This window comes from Gavialis gangeticus, unplaced genomic scaffold, assembly GCF_001723915.1.
Source record: "Gavialis gangeticus isolate Ggan-Ray unplaced genomic scaffold, GavGan_comp1, whole genome shotgun sequence".
Taxonomy (NCBI): domain Eukaryota; kingdom Metazoa; phylum Chordata; order Crocodylia; family Gavialidae; genus Gavialis; species Gavialis gangeticus.
The window spans coordinates 94,611,575-94,630,826 of record NW_017729032.1 but is presented as its reverse complement, the minus strand read 5'-3'; the positions used below and the strand labels follow the sequence as shown (position 1 = coordinate 94,630,826).

General features: G+C 42.0%; 1 protein-coding gene across 3 annotated transcripts in view; it reads right to left on the bottom strand.

Annotated features, from left to right (window-relative positions):
- PIBF1 (progesterone immunomodulatory binding factor 1) overlaps positions 1-19,252 on the bottom strand; it is a 222,386-nt gene that overhangs the window by 75,138 nt on the left and 127,996 nt on the right. For all 3 annotated transcript variants that reach the window (XM_019524724.1, XM_019524723.1, XM_019524722.1), the window contains exons 14-15: positions 18,248-18,350; positions 6,669-6,799 (exon numbers count right to left, since the gene is read on the bottom strand). In XM_019524724.1, the coding sequence (XP_019380269.1) occupies positions 6,669-6,799; positions 18,248-18,350 (234 nt within the window). The remainder of the gene's footprint in view (positions 1-6,668; positions 6,800-18,247; positions 18,351-19,252) is intronic.

Below are 19,252 nucleotides of genomic sequence, written 5' to 3'. Positions count from 1 at the left end.
GTTGGTCTGACAGGACCTGCCGCTGATGAACCCGTGCTGGTTGCCCCTGAGCATGCCGCTCCCTGCTGGCCCCTCCTGGATGTGTGCCAGAATAATTTTCTCGAACAGCTTGCCCAGGATCGAGGTAAGGCTGACTGGCCTGTAGTTCCCCGGGTCCTCTTTCCTCCCCTTTTTGAAGATGGGAATTGGATGTAGTACTCCAGTTGCGGCCTCACTAAGGCTGAATATGGTGGCAAGATGACATCCTGAGATTTACTTGAGAAGCATCTATTGATGGAAGCCAGAGTTTTGTTTGCTTTACCAGCTGTGACATTGCCTTGGTGGTTCATGTTCATCTTGTTGTCAATCATGTCCCTTTCGGCCATGGTGCTAGCGAGTGTAGCGCTGCCGAGCCTATAAACATACTGCGGGTTTTTTCCCCGAGGTGGAGTACCTTGCATTTTTCTGTATTGAATGACATCAGGTTTATATCCAACCACTTTCTAAGCCTACCTTTCTATGCTTATCTAAGTCAGCCTGAATCACCAGCCTATCCTCAGGTGTGGAAGCTCTACCCCAAAGTTTAGTGACATCAGTGAACTTGGTCAGTCCACTTCTGACACCATTGTCCACTTCGTTAATAAAGAGGTTAAAGAGTAAAGGTCCAAGGATGGAACCCTGGGGACATCACTGGTCATGGAGCACCATGATTCACTTCCATCGACTACCACTCTTTGGGTCCAACCTCGGAGTCAATTCCCCAGCCATCAGACTGTGATGTGGCCAAGGCCGCAGTTGGCCAATTTTTCCATGAGAAGATCATGGAACACCAAATCAAAGAGTTTTTTAAAGTCCAGATATATGATGTCAATCTCTTCTCCCCTGTCCAGGTGATACATGACCTGGTCATAGGAGGAGATGAGATTGGCCAGACAAGACCTACCCACAACAAACTTGTACTGGCTGTTCTGCAGGAAGTTACCATCAGCCAGCTTGTCTAGTATGGTCTCTTTGATACTTTTTTCCAGAATCTTTCCAGGGATTGAGGTCAAGCAGATTTGTCTGTAATTCCCCAGATCTACTTTCCTCCGTCTTGAATATCAGCACCACGTTGGCCTTCTTCCAATCTTTGGGTACTTCACCTGAGCACCACGAGTTCTCAAATATCCTTGCCAGTGGCTGGGCTATGATGCCTGACAGCTCCTTAAGTACTCTGGGGTGCAATGTGTCAGGACCAGCTGACCTGAAGGTGTCCAGCCTCTCAAGCTGTTCCTTTATAAGGTCTACACTGATGCTGGGTATAAATTCACCCTCACCCTGGCCGTCCCACATCATGTTAGGTAGGGCGGTCCCTTTGGGCTGGTGAATAACCGACGCAAAGTACCTACTAAGCAGGCTGGCTTTTTCCTGGGTTTTGGCTGTCAGTTGTTCCATTTGGTTTAGCAAGAGGGTCCAATGTTATCCTTGCTTTTCTTCCAACTCCCCACATATCTGAAAAAGGACTTTTTATTGTCCTTGATACATGCAGCCAGTTGGAGTTTGGTTGCAGCTTTAGCTTTCCTGATTCATTCCCGACCAGTGTAGAGTACTCCTCCTTAGTGGTGATTCATGTCTTCTTTATAAGGCTCGCTTTTTAGATGTAGGAGGTCCACAAGTTTCCTTCTGAGCCAACGGGGTTCCTGTGCCGTTTTGCTACCTTTCCTCTGAGATGGGATAGACATCCCTTGTACTTTCAGGATTGCTCCCTTAAGAAGCAACCACTCATCTTGGACTCCCCTCCCTGTCGAGTCATAGCCCTTTAGAGCCTCGACCACAAGCCTCCTGAGCTTATCAAAGTCAGCTTTCCTAAAGCTGAGGATTTCTGCATAGCTGACTGACTTGCCAGCTTTGTGATGGATAGTAAAAGTGATCAGCACATGGTCACTGTCTCCCACCTTTCCTTCGATTCTTAGGTCACTGACTAGATCATCCCCTTTTGCCAGTACCAGGTCCAGCAGCACTTTACCTCTTCTCGGTTTGTAGACTTGAGTCAAGTACAGTTCGTCCACACACGTGAGGAAGCTTTATGACTATTCGGATTTGGATGAGTGCTCTTCCCATGAGATGTCCAGGTAGTTAAAGTCTCCCATGACAACCATGCACAGAGTGTGTGCAGCCTCAGTCAGTTCCTTGGTGAATTCCTGGTCAAGCTCTTGTTCCTGATTAGGTGTGTAGTAGACTACTACTACTGTGTCCCCTGTGCCACGTTCCCCACGTATTTTCACCCAGAGTGTCTCCAGTTGTCCTCTATGGGTGCCAATGTCAGCTTGCAGAGACGTGTAGCTTTCCTTGACATAAAGAGCTACACTCCCACCCCTTTTTTGCACATAATCTTTCCTGTACAGGGTATAGCTGTCTATACCTGTGGCCCAGTCATAGGTGGAGTCCCACCAGGTCTCTGTTATCTCTATGAGATTGTAGTCATTCTAGTTTAGTAGGAGGGCCAGTTCCTTCTGTTTGTTACCCAAGCTCCTGGCATTGGTGTATAGACATGGAAGCATCTCATTGGAAGCCCTAGACTTCCTTACACCCCCAGGAGAACACCGTTCCAGGGCTGGGGTAGGAGTGGTCTCCCTTGGGTGCCCTAACCTGCTGGTTTTGTAGTGAAAGCCTAGTGGTCTTGTATTGGTGGTAATTCCACCCATCCCCCGGTGGGATTAGTTTAAAGCCTGGTTGAGTAGGTCAGCCATTCTGGCTGAAAAGAGCTTCCTTCCCAGTGAAGTCAGGTGGAGGCCGTCTCTCCCTAGCAGACCACTGCCTCTCTCACTGAAGAGCAGACTGTGATCATGAAAGCCGAAGCCTTCATGATGACACCAGCACCGCAGTCTTCAGCTGACTACCTCTATCCATCTCTCCCTCCTCAACCAGGAAACTGATTCAAATTCACCAGCAGGCTGATTCAAATTAGTGAGAGCAGAGTGAGGTATCTTTTGTATGTTTTCATATATCTATTTTCAATCTTTTTTCTGACATGTTTTTCTGTAATCTGTTCTGCTTCATACCACACTATTTGTCTCATGATAAGGGTACGTTCAAGGCAGCTGATATCAATAGGTATGCCATTTCTGCACGGACAGGAATCCATTTTCATTTTCTTTTGCAAGCAAACCGATAAAAACTCTAGAATTGGAAGAACCCACCTCTACTAAGCTCTAAGGTCCAGTAAACACAGGTGAGGCCTGGGGAAGAGGGGTCCAGTTGTGGCCCCAAGGGTACACAGTAAATATGGGGAGAGAAGCTGGAGCTCTAGAACTCACCTAGAAAGAGGTTGTCACAGCAATGTAGGAAAGTTTTATATAGTTCAGATTAAAGAGCAATGTAGCAAGTGATAGAAAACTATGGATGTATCATAGAAAACTATGATACATCCTATTAGAGCTGAAAGACCACAGGAACAAGGATTTATTTACCTACCTTTCATCTGTTTCACTGAGAGCTAGACAATTAGAATCCCAGCCCACAAGTAAAAAGCATACTTTTTAAGCTGTGATTTAGAACAGAATATATACCAATACAGAAAAAAGTCATGGTTTGTTTTTTTGCTTTTTCAACATAAAATATAACAGAGCATCATCATTATTTTTTTAACTCTGTAAATCAACAATGCAAAGCACTTTTTAACAGGTAAAACAAGTTGCACAAAACAGTATTACTTCCCCCCACCCCATATTAAAAATGGTGGATAAACTCCTTTCACAACCCCTGTGTTGAACATTCTCTTTGGATGGCAATTAGAGATGTATAGGTATGAAACATTTTGGATTTTTAGGTCTTTAGTAACCCCTTGTACTGTTCCTAGATCTGCAACACAGTCAGCCTTTTTAAAAGTGCTTTTGGATCAGTTAGTCACTTTAAAAATCAACCGTTGGTACTGAGAAATCTGAGTACTTATGTTTAAAATAAATACCCTTGCTTTATGAATGAAGTCTTGTTTAATGCCTTTAGTTATTTATATACCTAGATGCTTTTAGCAGAAAACTAAGTACTAAACTACAATTATTTCTTTGCATACATAAGAATGAAATTCACAGACTTGTTTTCCCACAGCATGACATACAAAGTCACAAGGTATTTCTTTTCATGCAATGTGCTAACCATGGTGTTTTCATTTCTGGATAAAGAACTGAATGTTAGAGAGGTTCCTTTAATAGAGGCTAAGGAAAAAAAAATATCCCCATAGCTAACAACTACAGTTCTGTCTAAGAGTAGACTGCTCTTATGGGAGCATACCATTCAAACAAACGTAAAATAAAGCTTTCAAATTATATCTGTAAATCAGTAACTGTGACTTTCAAAGGCCTAATACTCAAGACCAAGAGTTTGAAAAACTGATGCCAAAATAGTCACTAGTAAAAATGGTTTTCTATACAAAAAAAGGTATAATCTTTAGCCATGAAACTTTCTGTGGTATTTATATAGTTTAGGTAATTACAGAATATAACAAAGCCCAGTTTCCAAGTTCCAGAGGGTTAAAAGTGAAAAAAAAAAAACTAAATAAAAATTACAGTTACTAGTTTCACCTTCAAAGAACTTAACACATTTCCAAGACAGAATGGGACAGGCTCTGCAAAGTATGGCTTTTATGCTCCACCAATGCTTTTTGGATGGTATCAACAAATTTAAGCAGAATTTAAGTTTTTATTTGAGAAAAATTAAATATAATAACTTTTCTAGATCTAGTGTTTGCAATAATATTCTGTATCTAATTGAAAGCAATTAGTAAGCTGACAGGCAGAAACAAGGGGCTAGATCCTGGCCTGGGATTAACAATACTGAACGAATCAACTCTGGACAACATCATATGTGGCCTTCCCTGTCTCTCTCATTTTTAACTTTTTAATTTCTTGTGGCCACAAATAACAGAAAGTCTCAAGGGCAATATAGTCTATGAGCCACAATCTAGGAAGCACTGGGCCAGGTCCTGTGATCTATCTAAGCTTCACTCAGCACAAAAACAGAAGGAAACTATCTCTAAGTCACTCTACTCCACACTTTCTCAACCGGCTCCGGGGGCAACTGAGAGCCAGGGCCTATTTCACAACTACTCTAATTTGTTTCCAGCATCAAGAGACATCAAACAACCATTCTGGAAGCTGAAGACTGCTTGAGTACAAGCTCCCCTTTTCTCTGACCATGCTCTGAACATGCCTCTTATGTTATGGACTGTTACAAGAATAACACAGGGCCAGCAACATAGGATTTATGCCACCTGGGGATTTTTGCCTATACTCCACTGCCACTTTAAAAACTTGCTTTGGAAAGCTAGAGCTATGCAAAACAAAATTAAAGGGAGGGCAGCAATGTAAATCAAAAGTTTTAAGCTATTAAGTGAAATATAAATTCTTCCTAATCATTTCATTAAGCTACTGAGTCTGAAGCCTAATTATGACAAGTTAAATGTCAATATTAGTTATTTTACTAGTAACTAGCTTAAAAGAAATACATGGCATTGGGAACTATGGGAAAAACATTTTGCCAAAACATGATCTTTGAAGTAAATAGTATTCCCATGTTACTGCATCAGAAATCAATACTGCCATGTTTCCTGTGCTAAAGTAATCAAATCTGTGGCAAAGTGGCTGGGAGTAAGGCCCCCTGCCCGCATCTTGAGGCAGAACACTGCTGTTGTGTTGTCCAGAAATATCCATAATATCTATTTTGAATGCTGAGCCAAAAAGCACTTTAGAGAGCAGCAGGCCATCAAATAGTTCTAATGTTTATACAGCATTTGGCATCTTGTATGTTCCAATGACCATGAAATATCTGATCTTAGAAATGAGTTCCATGATCTGTTTGGGAAGTTTCTGTAATAACTGTGATGCAGGACTGAAAAAGGCTCCCTTACGTATAATTATTATTGTCCTTTATATTCTATCACATAAGACATTTTTGTACAAATAAATATGTATACCACCTATGTTCACAATATAATTTAATACCAAGCCAAGTCTTAATAGCTTCAAGCCTACTTTGTCTATAAAGATGTTATATATGTAGAAAAGGCCAAGAGACCTGTCATGAATTATGGGAAAAATACTGATTTTTGAATTGTCTGTTTCAGGAGGGTCAAGTTGTGGCAAAATATCCAAAAAGCTTAAACGCAGAACAAAGTATTGGCTCTTCCTCAGTCAGACAGCTCAAATGAAAGATATCCTCTGAGTGGGTATTAGAAGATATTTATCTGTAGATGAAGAGAACGAACCTGTTTCATGGTGGTATGAAAGAATGCATTTCTTTAAGATAAGCTACTATAATAGCACTGAATAATAATAGCTAAAATTATAACCGTGGAACAAAAAAATAATTTGCATGCACACCCTCCCAATGGACTTCTCTACCGTGCAGTCACTCTCTACTTTAAACTTATTTTCCTGCTCTGTCTTATAGGTCTGATGAACTACTACTTCCTTCCCTACCCTCACTGCCAAACTCCTTTTTAAATCTGACTCCTTCCTCGTTGCCTTTTCCCAACTCTGAAGACTTTTCTCTGTGAGACTATGAGGAAAGCTCTGAATATGAGAATTACATGACAATACAATAGGAATTTTATAAGGGACAGTATTATTTGCCAAGTAGTAGAATGCAGTTAATGAATACAAAATAGTTCAAGATTCAATTTAAAATGGCATATGTAGTAATTTTTTATTTACCTGACATCTTTTTCAAGTTGTGCAATATGTTCTTTCTGTAAATGTATCTGAGTGTCTCTCTGTTTTACAGTTTCAATGAGGTACTTGTATGGCTGTTGCACTTGACTCAACAAAGAATTGGCTCGGTCAAGCTGATAAAAGAAAGCAGTGTTAACAGTTAAACATTTACAAAATAAAACTATAGATACCCTATGATAAAACAGAGGAGTAACCTTGGTATTCATTTCATGATGAATGTGTGCAGCCCTTTAACATTACATTCCCAATCTATTTTCTGAACTTATTTTCTACATCTGCTCCTATCTTTTTACTTGACTTACATTCCCTTGAATTCCACTGACGATACTCCACAGTCAACTTCTGCCTTCTAAACTCCACTGAAACTGCTTTTAGCATAGTTTTTAATGGAACACATTTTCACAAATATGGCTGCAATGGTGTAGACTTACAGGTCAGAAAAATCTGAGTGCAGACAGTGTCTCAGATGGTTGTTCTCATTGGGTGCATTTACACATGCAATTAAGGCAGAGCAATAAACTCCAGCACAGTTCATGCTAGAGCCAACTGCTCCCAGGCACAGTGTCTTCACATATACCTGGGACTGCAGAACTTTGAGCTAGGGTGGAGCAGCTCTGGGCTGGCAGGGGACCTAGGGGGCAGCACTGGGGCTGGCTGGGGCATGAGAGTGCTAAAGTGCATGGCTAGGTGGCATGTGGCCCCTATACCTTAGCACTCTCGTGCTCCAGCCAGCCCCTGTCACCATCTACAGGTGTGTTTCAGCACACACAAGTACTCCACTGTAAGACAGTACTGTCCCTGACAATACTATCTTACAGTGGAGTTAATTAATTTACTATGTCCTAATACCAGTACATGTGTACATGGTGATAATTTAATGTGGAGTTAATTAGTCTACTCTAGAGTGAAGTGCACATGTAGGTGCACCCATTGAAAGCAGATAACGTAGCTTTCATACAATCAATTTTTTGTCTTATTCTAGAGTGGAATCTGAAGGCTCTGAAGGCCCACAGAAAACTAATGAAAGAAAAAAAAACTTTTCTAGTCAACAACAACAACAATACATAAACTAGGCCAACAAATCTAAATCTAAAACAGTATAAGGGAACCTCCAGAACTATTTAGCAGTAGGAAACTACTGGGGTAGAAAAGCAATGACAAATGTGATATGATGGGTATAACAAGTGAATACAAGATCACGGCCTAAAACCAGTGCTCACTGAAGACCAAATATCAACATTTCACATTCCAAACAGGTGGAAGAGTGTAGATGTCTAGGCTAAGAACCAATACATTTTCTATATAAAATAAAACCCTTTACTATTTAGATACAGACTACTCTTCTGGAATGGATTTAACTGAAGATTGCTACATTTTTTCCAGTTTGTTTATAATAAACATGAAGAGATGAAACAATTTACATTTGCCAAAAAAGACTTAGAGGGTAGCTGTCCCATTTTTTGCTGCTCCAAATAAAACAAAAAATCTTATTTCCTGGAGGAACTACTCCTATTTAAGTAATATTTTAAGACTTCTCTAAAATCTAGGGAATGCATAATATTTCTCTCTTGCTCCCACTTAAAAATAATGCTGAGGAAAGAAGTATTTCCTGTCTACAGTAAAATTCCAAGTTACTTGTGAGAAAAACAGACAAAAGTTTTCAAATACACTCTTTCTAAGAAACTGGGCAGATCTACACATGAAAATGCTGCTGGATGGGTTTACTCCAGAGTAATTTACTTTGGACAAAACGCACCCTGGGCAGGTGTCTACACGTATATCCACTTGGGAGCAGATTTGCTGCTCCTGGCAGCATATTGCTTCTGCCCCCTCCAGCTACTCACTGGCCCCCTGCAGCAGCTAAAGTGAGCTCTAGGCACCCCCAGAGTGCTAGCCCAGAGGCTAGGAGCACAGGACCAGGAAACACCTGTCTCCTGGTGGGGGCTGGGAGACTGCTCTCTGCCCCCTGGAGCTGCCTGCTGCCCACCACAAGGGTGGGCTCCAGTGATGGAGCCCAGGCAGGCACAAAGTTCCCCTGCCCTGGCAGCAGGAAGCTCCTTGCCCCTGCCAGGGCAGGAGGCTTGGAAAGATCTGTGGAGGACGGGAAGGTCCTAGGCCCCTACCCCAATCCACTAGTGGGGTAGCTAACAGTGAGCCTCCGGCTGGGCGGGGATTCCCAAAGAATACTGGAGGTAGCAAGGAATGCTGAGAAAACTGAGAAAACAAACATTTACATAAGAACATAAGAGATGCCATTCTGGGTCAGACCACAGGCCCATCTAGCCAAGTATTCTGTATCTCTCAGTGGCACAAAGGAGATGGAATCATAGAAAATTAGAGTTGGAAGGGATGTCAGAAGGTCATCTAGTCCAAGCCCCTGCTCAAAGCAGGACCATCCCCAACTAGATCATTCCAGCTAAGGCTTTGTCTAGCCAGGCCTTAAAAACCACCAAGGATGGAGATTCCAGAACCTTACACAGAGAGGAAGAATATTAATGCAGGGCTCATGCAGACTGATCTGTCCCCTCTTTCCTTACAGCTTCCAGCATTTAGAGATCCAAAAAACCCTAATTTGGAGACTGCAGCCCTATCATCATGTTTGTTACCTGCTGATGGACTTGCACTGCAGGATTGTTTCTAACCCACTTTTGAACTTGGTTAAATTTTAGCCTCTACAACATCTTAAGGCAATGATTCCCATGAGTTCATTACATGTTGTATGAAAAAAGAACTCTCTTTTGTTTTATTTAAGGCTGCTTTCAATTTTTTTATTTTACGATCCCTAGTTCGAATGCTATGAGAGATGATAAATAGTAAATTGCTATTTACTTGCTCTAACTTATTCATTATTTTATAGTAACAGTAATTTCTTTACAGTTTTTGCTAAAAACATAAAACAGATAATAAAAGCATAAAATCAACAGCTTTTGCTAAAAAACATACAGTAATACTACTATTTAATAGACCTCTACTGCATCCTTCCTTAGCTATCTTTTCTAGGGCATAGACCAATGGCTTGAAGTTGCAGCAAAGTAGGTTTACATTGGATATCAGGAAATATTTCTTCACTTTTAAAACAGTGAGGCAATGGAATATACTGCCTAGGGAAGTTGTGGATACTCCATCACTGGAGTTCAAGAAGAGGCTAGATAGCCATGATCTAGATGTGCCTATGCTTATGCTTTTCTATGACTATTTCCCATGTTTTGCTGGCTGCTGAATGGAACCAGAGGGAATTTTTACCCTCCTGCTGCTACATATGTCCAAAGGGGAAGGATTGACACAACTACCATCAAGAAAAAGCTATGGGTGGTGGTGGTTGGAGACTCCCTTCTGCAGGAGATGGACGTATCTATCTCCTGACCTGACCTGTTGTCTTGGGAAGTCTGCTGCTTGCCCAGAGCCCAGATACAAGATGTCACGGAGGTATTACCAAGACTCATCTGGCCCTCTGACTACTACCCTATGCTGCTCATCCATGTGGGCTCCAATGACATTGCCAGGGGAAACCCTAAGCAGATCAAAAGTGACTACAGGGCTCTGGGCGCAAGGGTGAAAGGGACAGGAGCTCAGGTGGTGTTCCCTTCAATTCTTCTGGACAAGAAAAAGGGCCCGGGCAGGAGCAGGCACATCTTGCAGATCAATGCCTGGCTACGCAGGTGATGTCACCAGCAGAGCTTTTGTTTCTTTGACTAAGGGAAGATGTTCCAAGAAGAAGGACTGCTGGGAAGAGATGAGATCCATCTGACAAAGAGACGGAAGAGCATCTTTGCAGACAGACTCGCTAACTAGTGAGGTGGGCTTTAACTAGGTTTGCTGGGGGATGGGGGCCAAGTGGGAAGTGGATCAGTTCCTGGGGCCAATTTTGTTCAATGTCTTCAACAACGACCTGGAAGATGGCAGAGTGCACCCTCAGCAAGTTTGCAAATGACACCAAGCTGGGGGGAGTAATAGATACGATGAAAGGTAGGGCTGGGATTCAGAGTGATCTTGACAAATTGGAGGATTGGGCCAAAAGGATTCTCATGAGGTTCAACAAGGTCAAGCAGAAAGTCCTGCACTTAGGATGGAACAATCTCATGCACTGGTACAGGCTGGCGGCTGACTGGCTGGGCAGCAGCTCTGCAGAAAAGGACCTGGAGGTTACCGTGGACAATAACCTGAATATGAGCCTGCAGCATGCCCTTGTTGCCAAGAAGGCTAACGGCATCCTGGGCTGCATTGGTAGGAGTGTTACCAACAGGTGAGAGGAAGTGATTATTCCCCTCTATTCAGCACTGGTGAGGCCACATCTGGAGTAGTGTGTCCAGTTTTAGGCTCCCCACCACAGAAAGGATGTGGACAAACTGGAGACAGTCCAGTGGAGGGCAAGCTGGAGAGATGTGGACAAGTTAGAGAGAGTCCAACAACAATGGTGAGGGGGCTGAAGCACATGACTTATGAGGACAGTTTTAGGGAACTGTGCTTATTTAGTCTAGAGAAGACTAAGAGGGGATTTAATTCAACTACCTGAAGCAGGATTCAAAAGAAGATGGAGCCAGACTGTTCTTAGTGGTGGCAAATGACAGAACAAGGAGCAATGGTCTCAAGTTACAGCAAGATAAGTTTAGGTTAGATATTCAGAAAAGTTTCTCACTAGGAAGGTATTAAAACACTGGAACAGGTTACCCAGCGAGGTTGTAGAATCTCTATACTTGAAGGTTTTGAAGACCTGGTTAGACAAAGCCTTAGCTGGGATGATGTAATTGGGGATGGTCCCGCTCTGAGAAGGGGGCTTGACTAGATGACCACCTGAGGTTTCTGCCAACCCTAATTTACTATGAATCTATATGGCAGGGTTTTTTTAAAAGCCTTTCTTAGAGGAATTGGGTGTTGTCTGCAGCCAAGGCTAGGGATTTTGACTGCAGTGTGCCAGTGCTGGGACTTAACCCAGAGGTTCCTGGCTAGATGGTCTTTCTCTGCTCAAGGTGAGACCAATTGCCATATCTGGAGTCAGGAAGAAATTTTACCCTTTGGTCAGAATGGTATGGACTGAAGGGGGCTTTGCCTTTCTCTGTAGCAGCTGGCTTGGCCCTCTTCCTGGGATCTCTCTAGAGCGTATATTAACAACCTTTGTACCAGCATGACACTGGCTGCTGTTGTGGTCCCACTTCTTTACCTGTGGTAGGTTAAGGTGTCTTGAGTTTTGTGTTGACTGTGTAGTTTTGCTAACAGTCAGACAATGGATTTGTACGGGATGGTTTGGGTAGGGATGATCCTACCTCAGGCAGTGGGATGGACTAGATGACCTCTCAAGGTCCCTTCTCTATGACTTGTACCAAAAGTCCTTGAAGTGCTGGGTAAGGGAATAAAAATGCTGCTGATGTTTATATCTCAGAATACAGAAAAAATTCAGAACACTTAAAGAGGGCCAATGGGGTGCCACTATTCATCAATTACAAAATGATCTGGATTATTATAGGTAGGGTCCTACTGAATTCACAGAGGAAGTGGGTGGTGCAGCAGCTCCTTTAAGCTTGAAAGTTCCCCCATGCATTTCCCCTTCCCCCACCTCCCATTGCTGATTGAGGGGTCCCAGTGACCTTGCTGCTTGGTGCTGACCTGCCAGGAGGTAAAAACAGCGCCATATTTGAAAACCGTGGTTTTCAGTTCCCTGCTGATCAGGAGCAAGAGGTGGGGCCTCTCTGCCAATTGGAGGGAGGGGGTGGTGGTGTATGGGGGAACCTGCAAAATTAAAGGAGCCACTGTGCAGCCAAATTCTGCCATTAATTCAGTAGGGCCCTAATTATATGTTGGGTAAATTGAAATCAATCCCAGATTTAAAAAATAGGCAAAAGCTGATACAGGATTTAGTTAATAAAGATTTAAGGCTGGAAATATTATTAATGCCAAACAACATGGTTTCATGGAAAAGAGATCTTATTCAAAACAAATTGTGACTTCATCCTGTGATGACAATATAAATTTAGTTAATAATGGTAACTGCACAGAAGTATCAGGCTGAATCATAGAATAGAAGGACCGGAGGGACCTGTAAGATCATCAAGTCCAGTCCCCTGCCATGGGCAGGAGGTTATTGGGCTCAAACGAGTTCTACAAGGTGCTAGTCCAGCCTCCTCTTGAACACCTCCAGTGATGGCGACTGTACCACCTCTGCTGGGAACATGTTCCAGATTCTAGACACCCTTACAGAAAATAAGCTTGTCCTTATGTCTAACCTAAATTTTTCCTCAAGGAGTTTGTGCCCATTGGTCCTCATTCTCCCAAGGGGTACCTTTCTGAAGAGTTGCTCCCCTAGATCTTGGTGTTCACCCCCAACATACTTGTACGCAGATATCAAATCACCACTCAGCCTTCTCTTATACAGACTGAACAGACCCAGTTCGCAGAGTCTCTCCTCATAGGACCTATCCTCCAGGCTTCTAAACATATGGGTGGCCCTTCTCTGTACCCTTCTAAGCTTATGCACATCCTTGCTGAAGTGCAGTGCCCAGAACTGGACACAGTACTCAAGCTGTGGCCTCACCAACACTGTATAGATGGGGAGGAGCACCTCTATGGATCTATTCACAATGAATCGGCTGATGCATGCGAGTTCTGTTTGCCCTGCTGGCGACTTCATTGCATTGTAGGCTCATATTCATCTTCTGGTCGACTGCCACCCCCAGGTCCCTTTCAGTTGCAGTGTCAGCCAGTGGACCACCACCCATCATGTAGTTATAGTGAAGGTTCTTCCTACCCACATGAAGGACCCAGCACTTGTCCCTATTAAACCTCATCTGACTGCATTCAGCACATAGGACCAGTCTGTCAAGATCATCGTGGATCCTTACCCTCTTCTTAGATGTGCCCGCATTACCCCACATCTTGGTGCCATCTGCAAACTTAATTACTGCACTTACCACTCCCTTATCCAAGTCATTGATAAAGATGTTAAAGAGCATGGGCCCAAGCACTGATCCCTGGGGGATACCACTGGAGACAGCCCTCCAGGATGAGGCCATCCCATCAATTACAACTCTCTGGGATCAGCCTCTGAGCCAGTTGCCAACCCACTTCACTGTAGACTGGTCTAGGCCAGTACCCTCCAGCTTAACTGAGAGTATCTCATGGGAAAAAGTATCAAAGGCCTTGCTGAAGTCTAGGTAAATGATGTCAACCTCATGTCCCTTGTCAGACAGTTAGTTACCTGGTCATAAAAGGACATCAGGTTTTTTGGGCATGACCTACCCTTGACAAAGCTGGGCTGGCTGCTTCTTAATACCCCACTGTGGAAGAAGCTTACTGGAGGCAGGAGAGAGGTGGAGGGATCCTGCGCCGGCAGTCGATAGCAGCGAAAGTGAAACCATGGAGGCTGGAGCTGCTGCAGATGATGATCAAAGCAAAAACCTATGGCGGAGCTGGGAATGGCTACTGCGTGCATCTGTTTGGGCGTGCTTTGTAAAAGCATGTTGGGGGTGATCGGCCAGGTGGCAACCTGGCACTGGGATAAAAGGCCTGGTAGGAAGGAAGCCAGGGGGACTGGAAGTAGTGTCCTCGACCAGCCCAAAGAGCCCAGAGGACCCTGAAGAGGAGGGAACGTGGTGGCGCCCCAGAAAGGGGAGCATGGAGGGCAAGCCGGGCCAGCGAGGGCCCAAGCAGTCGCTTATGAGGCTGATGTGGACTGAGGCCAGCAACAGCAGCGACTGGGACACTGGTGGAGATGACGGAGACAGAATCTGGACGCAGATGGCAGGCACCAAACCTGGGGAGGAAACAGTGCGACAAGGGGGTTTGAGGCCTGGGCAGAGTCAGGCACCGTGTGAGCCAGGAAGCACAGAAGGACCGCGGCAGATGCTCAATGCAAGTACCACCTGTAGCCCACGGCTGCAGCCCCTAAGAAACTGAGCATTGGTGAGGGCCAGAACACTAATCCCAACGGGCAACACCACGGTTGGTGTTAGGCGCGGTATAGGGGAGGTGGAGCCCCAAGAAGCAATAGCTGCGAGGATGACCAAGGCAGAGTACCAGGGGAGATGGGACCAGACATCATCCCCCCGCTAGAATACCATTTACCATCAAAGATATGGCAGAAAAGACCCCTGGGGAGCTGACCCAAGGCTGCTCCCAGTAGCTTGGCCATGCAGCCCAGGAGGCTATGGCGAGGTTCGAAAGAAACCCAGATGCACAACGCTCAGGGGGAGAGACATGGAAGGTTACACCCACCGGTTGCAAGTTTGTCAAGGGAAAGGGGGTATTTTCCTCTTCAAAGGTGAGGGGGTATAGTGTCAAAGCTGATGTCCCAAACAGTACAACAGGAAACTCTATGTCAAAGGGTGCTTGTAGACATGCTGTGAGGCTGCTTGGATGTGCTGTAATTACAGTGTGATGAAGCAAACTGGACTGAGTCTGCTGGACAGTGGTAATTACCATGCCACAGCCAGCCTCTGTGTCTCATGCACTAGCATCCCCATGCTTCAAAATGTTGTCAGGGCGGCTTGAACTAAAGCGTGGGTAATGCTGATACACAAGACACTGGTGCTTTAGAGTGGCTCTCACAGCTTAGTTGAATATGCTCAGCAAGGACCTTCCATGATCCTCCTCTGATACCCAAATCTTAGGCCAACACAATTGCCACCCAGGACTAAGAAAGTCTTTTCCCACATTCCAGACTGGCAGCAAGAGTTGTTGGCTTTTGTCTTTCTCAGAAAGGAAATTTGGTTAGGGATGTGGAGAGAGAATTGTAGGACTGGTATCCATTTGCTGCAACTGCATAGAAGTAATCCAGTGAAGGTAACATAACTCTTGTGTAGTCCGGTTGTGAAGGTTCAATTCAATTTCCATTTATTAAGGATTCTGGCTAAATGTCATGCTCCTGAAAATGACATAGCATGCATTTGACCATATGACCATAATATAAGTAAGTTTGAACAAAGTAACCGAACTACAAATATTATACTAAAAATAGAGCCCAACATAAAAATATTAATATAAATAAGGTAGTAAATAAAGATATGAATCTATAATATTGTTGTACACAGATGCACAATTGAGACAATAAAATCAAATCTAATGTTATAATGTATCAGTCATGTCAGTAATAAAGGATATTTAACGCTAATCGCCTCAGCCTTATAAGCAAAAATTGCAAGGCTGTTTACTAAATTTGGATCTGTTTGCTGTAAAAGCCAGATTCCTGTTTATTTGAAAAATACTTCAATTTCTGCAAGAATAGTAATAAATAGTTTCTCCTTATGTCATTATATAAAGAACATTCTAAAACAAAGTGGATAGTATCTCCCAAAACTCCTGGACACAGCGGACAACAACTTTTAGCCCTTGGAATGGAAAATCTACATCCAGCCAGTAGAGCTGTAAGCATGTTTGGTCCTGAGTCTAGTCAAAGAAGATCGTCATTTATTATTGAGATCCAACTGTAAATACCGTTTTTCCCCCCAATCTAATTTCCAAAGCATACATAAAGAGGCAATATGAGTAGCCCTAGCCACTGCAAAATCATTCTGCCTGATAATATCTCATATTCTCTGGAAAACCTGAAACTTTTCTATGGGGGAGAAAAATCTTTCATTATTTTTGAGATAGTATCCCATCCCAGAAAATGCAAAAGTATGGGAAAGAAAAGCTAACCACAGTGATTGGAAAGGTGGGAGATTATTAGTATCTTCTATGTAGCATAATTTAAGCAGACAAGATGGTAAAAAGGGAAGGATTTTAAATCAAAATCCCATCATTCTAATAATAATATTAGTTAAAATAGAATCCATTCCGATCTCTGATCTCAAAAAAGATGCAGGAGTTGAGAAAGGAAGAGCCAGAAGAACCCTAAGAAACTTGTTCTGAGGTATGTCTACATCATTACTAGTGGCCCATACTTCAGCGCCGTATAAAATCTGAGCAGTAACTTTGGCTTTATATGCTGCTATAGGAGCTTTCACTGATCATCCTGCTGTGGTTTTATAAAATGGTTGTGAAAGTTTGTGTTGTACTTTGACTGGTCCACTGCGCCGCACTGTGGCAAGTGAGACTGTAAAAATCTGGTGCAGATATAGACACACTTTATTTAAACCACCTTGCATGTACAATGTGGGCAAAGATTCAGGAAATTTCTTGGCCTTCCTTGGGGAGATTTTGTGGAAAAGACTGAGAATGACCTGCTTTTAGGGACTGCTTTGCCTTTATCTGTATGTTTGGAAACTGCTGGGCAAATGCATGTCAATGGTTTGCGGTAAAGAACCTACCCAAGCTCTACATGTTGCAGATTGGAAAGATTGTAGCATGCTTTAATACCGGACATTATTCACAGAGGTGTCTGCACCAAGGAAAATTTAGTTTCTAAACAGAAGATAGAAATTAAATAAAAGTCTGAGAGAGGAGAGCCCTTCCACATGTCCTCCCAGTTCAAGATTACTGTAAACCTACCTTCAACATATCTTTTTAAAGTGTGAAAAAGTAGCCTTATAATATGCCACTAAAATGTCAGTCATAGCTTTTTCAAAATTAAAAGTATATTTAACAAGACATAGTGAGGTTCTGTTATCCAAATGAAAGGCTAGGATGGTATTAAAAAGAAATTAGTCAACCTCACAGATGACTTAACTTGGGAAGCCATTATGATTGTAATGCCTCATCTGATAATATAAGACTGATGAAACTGGTTCTTAAGATGAGTCTGAAAGAAAACACAATTCTTAAAACAAAAATCTAGGAATCTGTGGGGTTTCAGAGTGCTTTCACTACTCACTCTTGGTGTCTAAACTACATGTTATTTTAGATGGTAGAGTGATTAAAAAATGAATTGTAAAATATCAAAAGACTTTACAATCAATTATTATATTTACTTTGTTACAAGAAAGTTGTAAAAAAATATATAGACCTTTCCTTTACAGCATCTGCTATCACTCTGATACATCCCAGATTTGTGTTCAAAGACTTCAGAGTCTGAACAATGTAGAAGTGGAGATAGGAGAGTGGAGATATTTTTTTCATTTAAAAAAATACCCAATTTTTGGATTAAATACAGTAAACCCAAATCCACATTTTCTGTGATTAAAATGAAACACCACTATATTTATTTATTTATTTATTTATTTATTACTGGTGTTTCGTTTTAATAATTGAAAAATGTGGATTTGGGGTTACTTTTTCAATTTGAAAATTGCTTTTTTTTAATCAGAGAAAACTAGGATCCTTAGAGATACGTAATGTCTTCAAAAGGGATTCAGAAAACAGATCTGTGTAAAAAGTAACGCGTATCAGTTGACTATCAAAGAGAAAACTAAACTAGTTTTGCTAGTTGGTCATCTGTTCAGAAATCAGAACTTTGTCTAGCTTACATTCTTGTTTAGTCTATAAAATAATCTCCTTTTTGATCTCTATTTTAAAACATAATGTAAGTAGCTTTGAAAAGATCTAGCATAAACATGTTTTTGTTAATTGTAAGGTAATTTTGTGACACCAACAATATATACTATAATACGTGTAAAAACAAATATTCTGGAAAGAGCTGATTAGTCATATTTATAATCTTTTTATATATTTTCTCTTTTATCCAAGCAATTTACCTCTTGTGAAATCTGTGTTACTTGTTCCTTCTGATGTTCCAGATCTTTTATAAGCAGTGAGTTTTGCTTTTCTAGCTCCAGTAGCCTTCTTGCCAAGTTAACACTGTGCCAATAAAAAAAAAGATCAAGTGGAATGTTTTCCAAAACAATCTCATATTTATGCCTCAGAAGCTGCCTGCTGTAGCTTTCATTCATGCCTAAATATAATTAAGTACAAATGTACACTAAAAACTATTTATTATGGTCAAAATTGTAATCAGAGTTTAATGTTACAGATTTTAATTGCAGTAGAGTTAACATTCCCACTGTAATGCAACTAAGACATTTGTTTATAAATTACCTCTATTATTTGCATAATATTATACTAGTGTTGTACGTAATTATAGTAGAATGCTTCAACTGACAAAGAATAAGTAGCTTTTATGTGACGATAGCCAATAGCTTCTTCCACCAATTACCTCTATGTGAATTGGAAAGGAAAGCCAAAAAGTGTAGCACTCAATCATTTTCATAAAATAAAATGATAAAACTTGTTTTATATACTTTACAAGTGATTTAACATACTATTTGATTGGCACTTTAAAAGGAGATTTAAAAACATATCTCAGACCCAAATCCTGTAAAGGACTGAGCACATGAAGTTGAAATTAGATAAAATGTATGTGTTTAAATCCACGTGTGCAATCATCATAACCTCTCAGGCTCCTGATGTCACTTGGAACTTATGTTATAAAGTTCCTTAAAGAACTAACGTTGTTTCTGCAGGTAGCTGGGGATGGTCCTGCTTTGAGTAGTGGATTGAACTAGATGATCTCCTGAGGTCCCTTTCAACCTAATTTTCTATATGCTCAGAAATACTACTTTCTGAAGAAAGTAATAAGTGCAGTATCGCACACCTAGCAACAGCAATTTTCATTCAAAACATGGTGACAGCGTTAATGGTGACCAAATGATATAACAGCTTAGTATCCATGGTACTCAGGATGTGGGTGAGTTGGGTTTTAA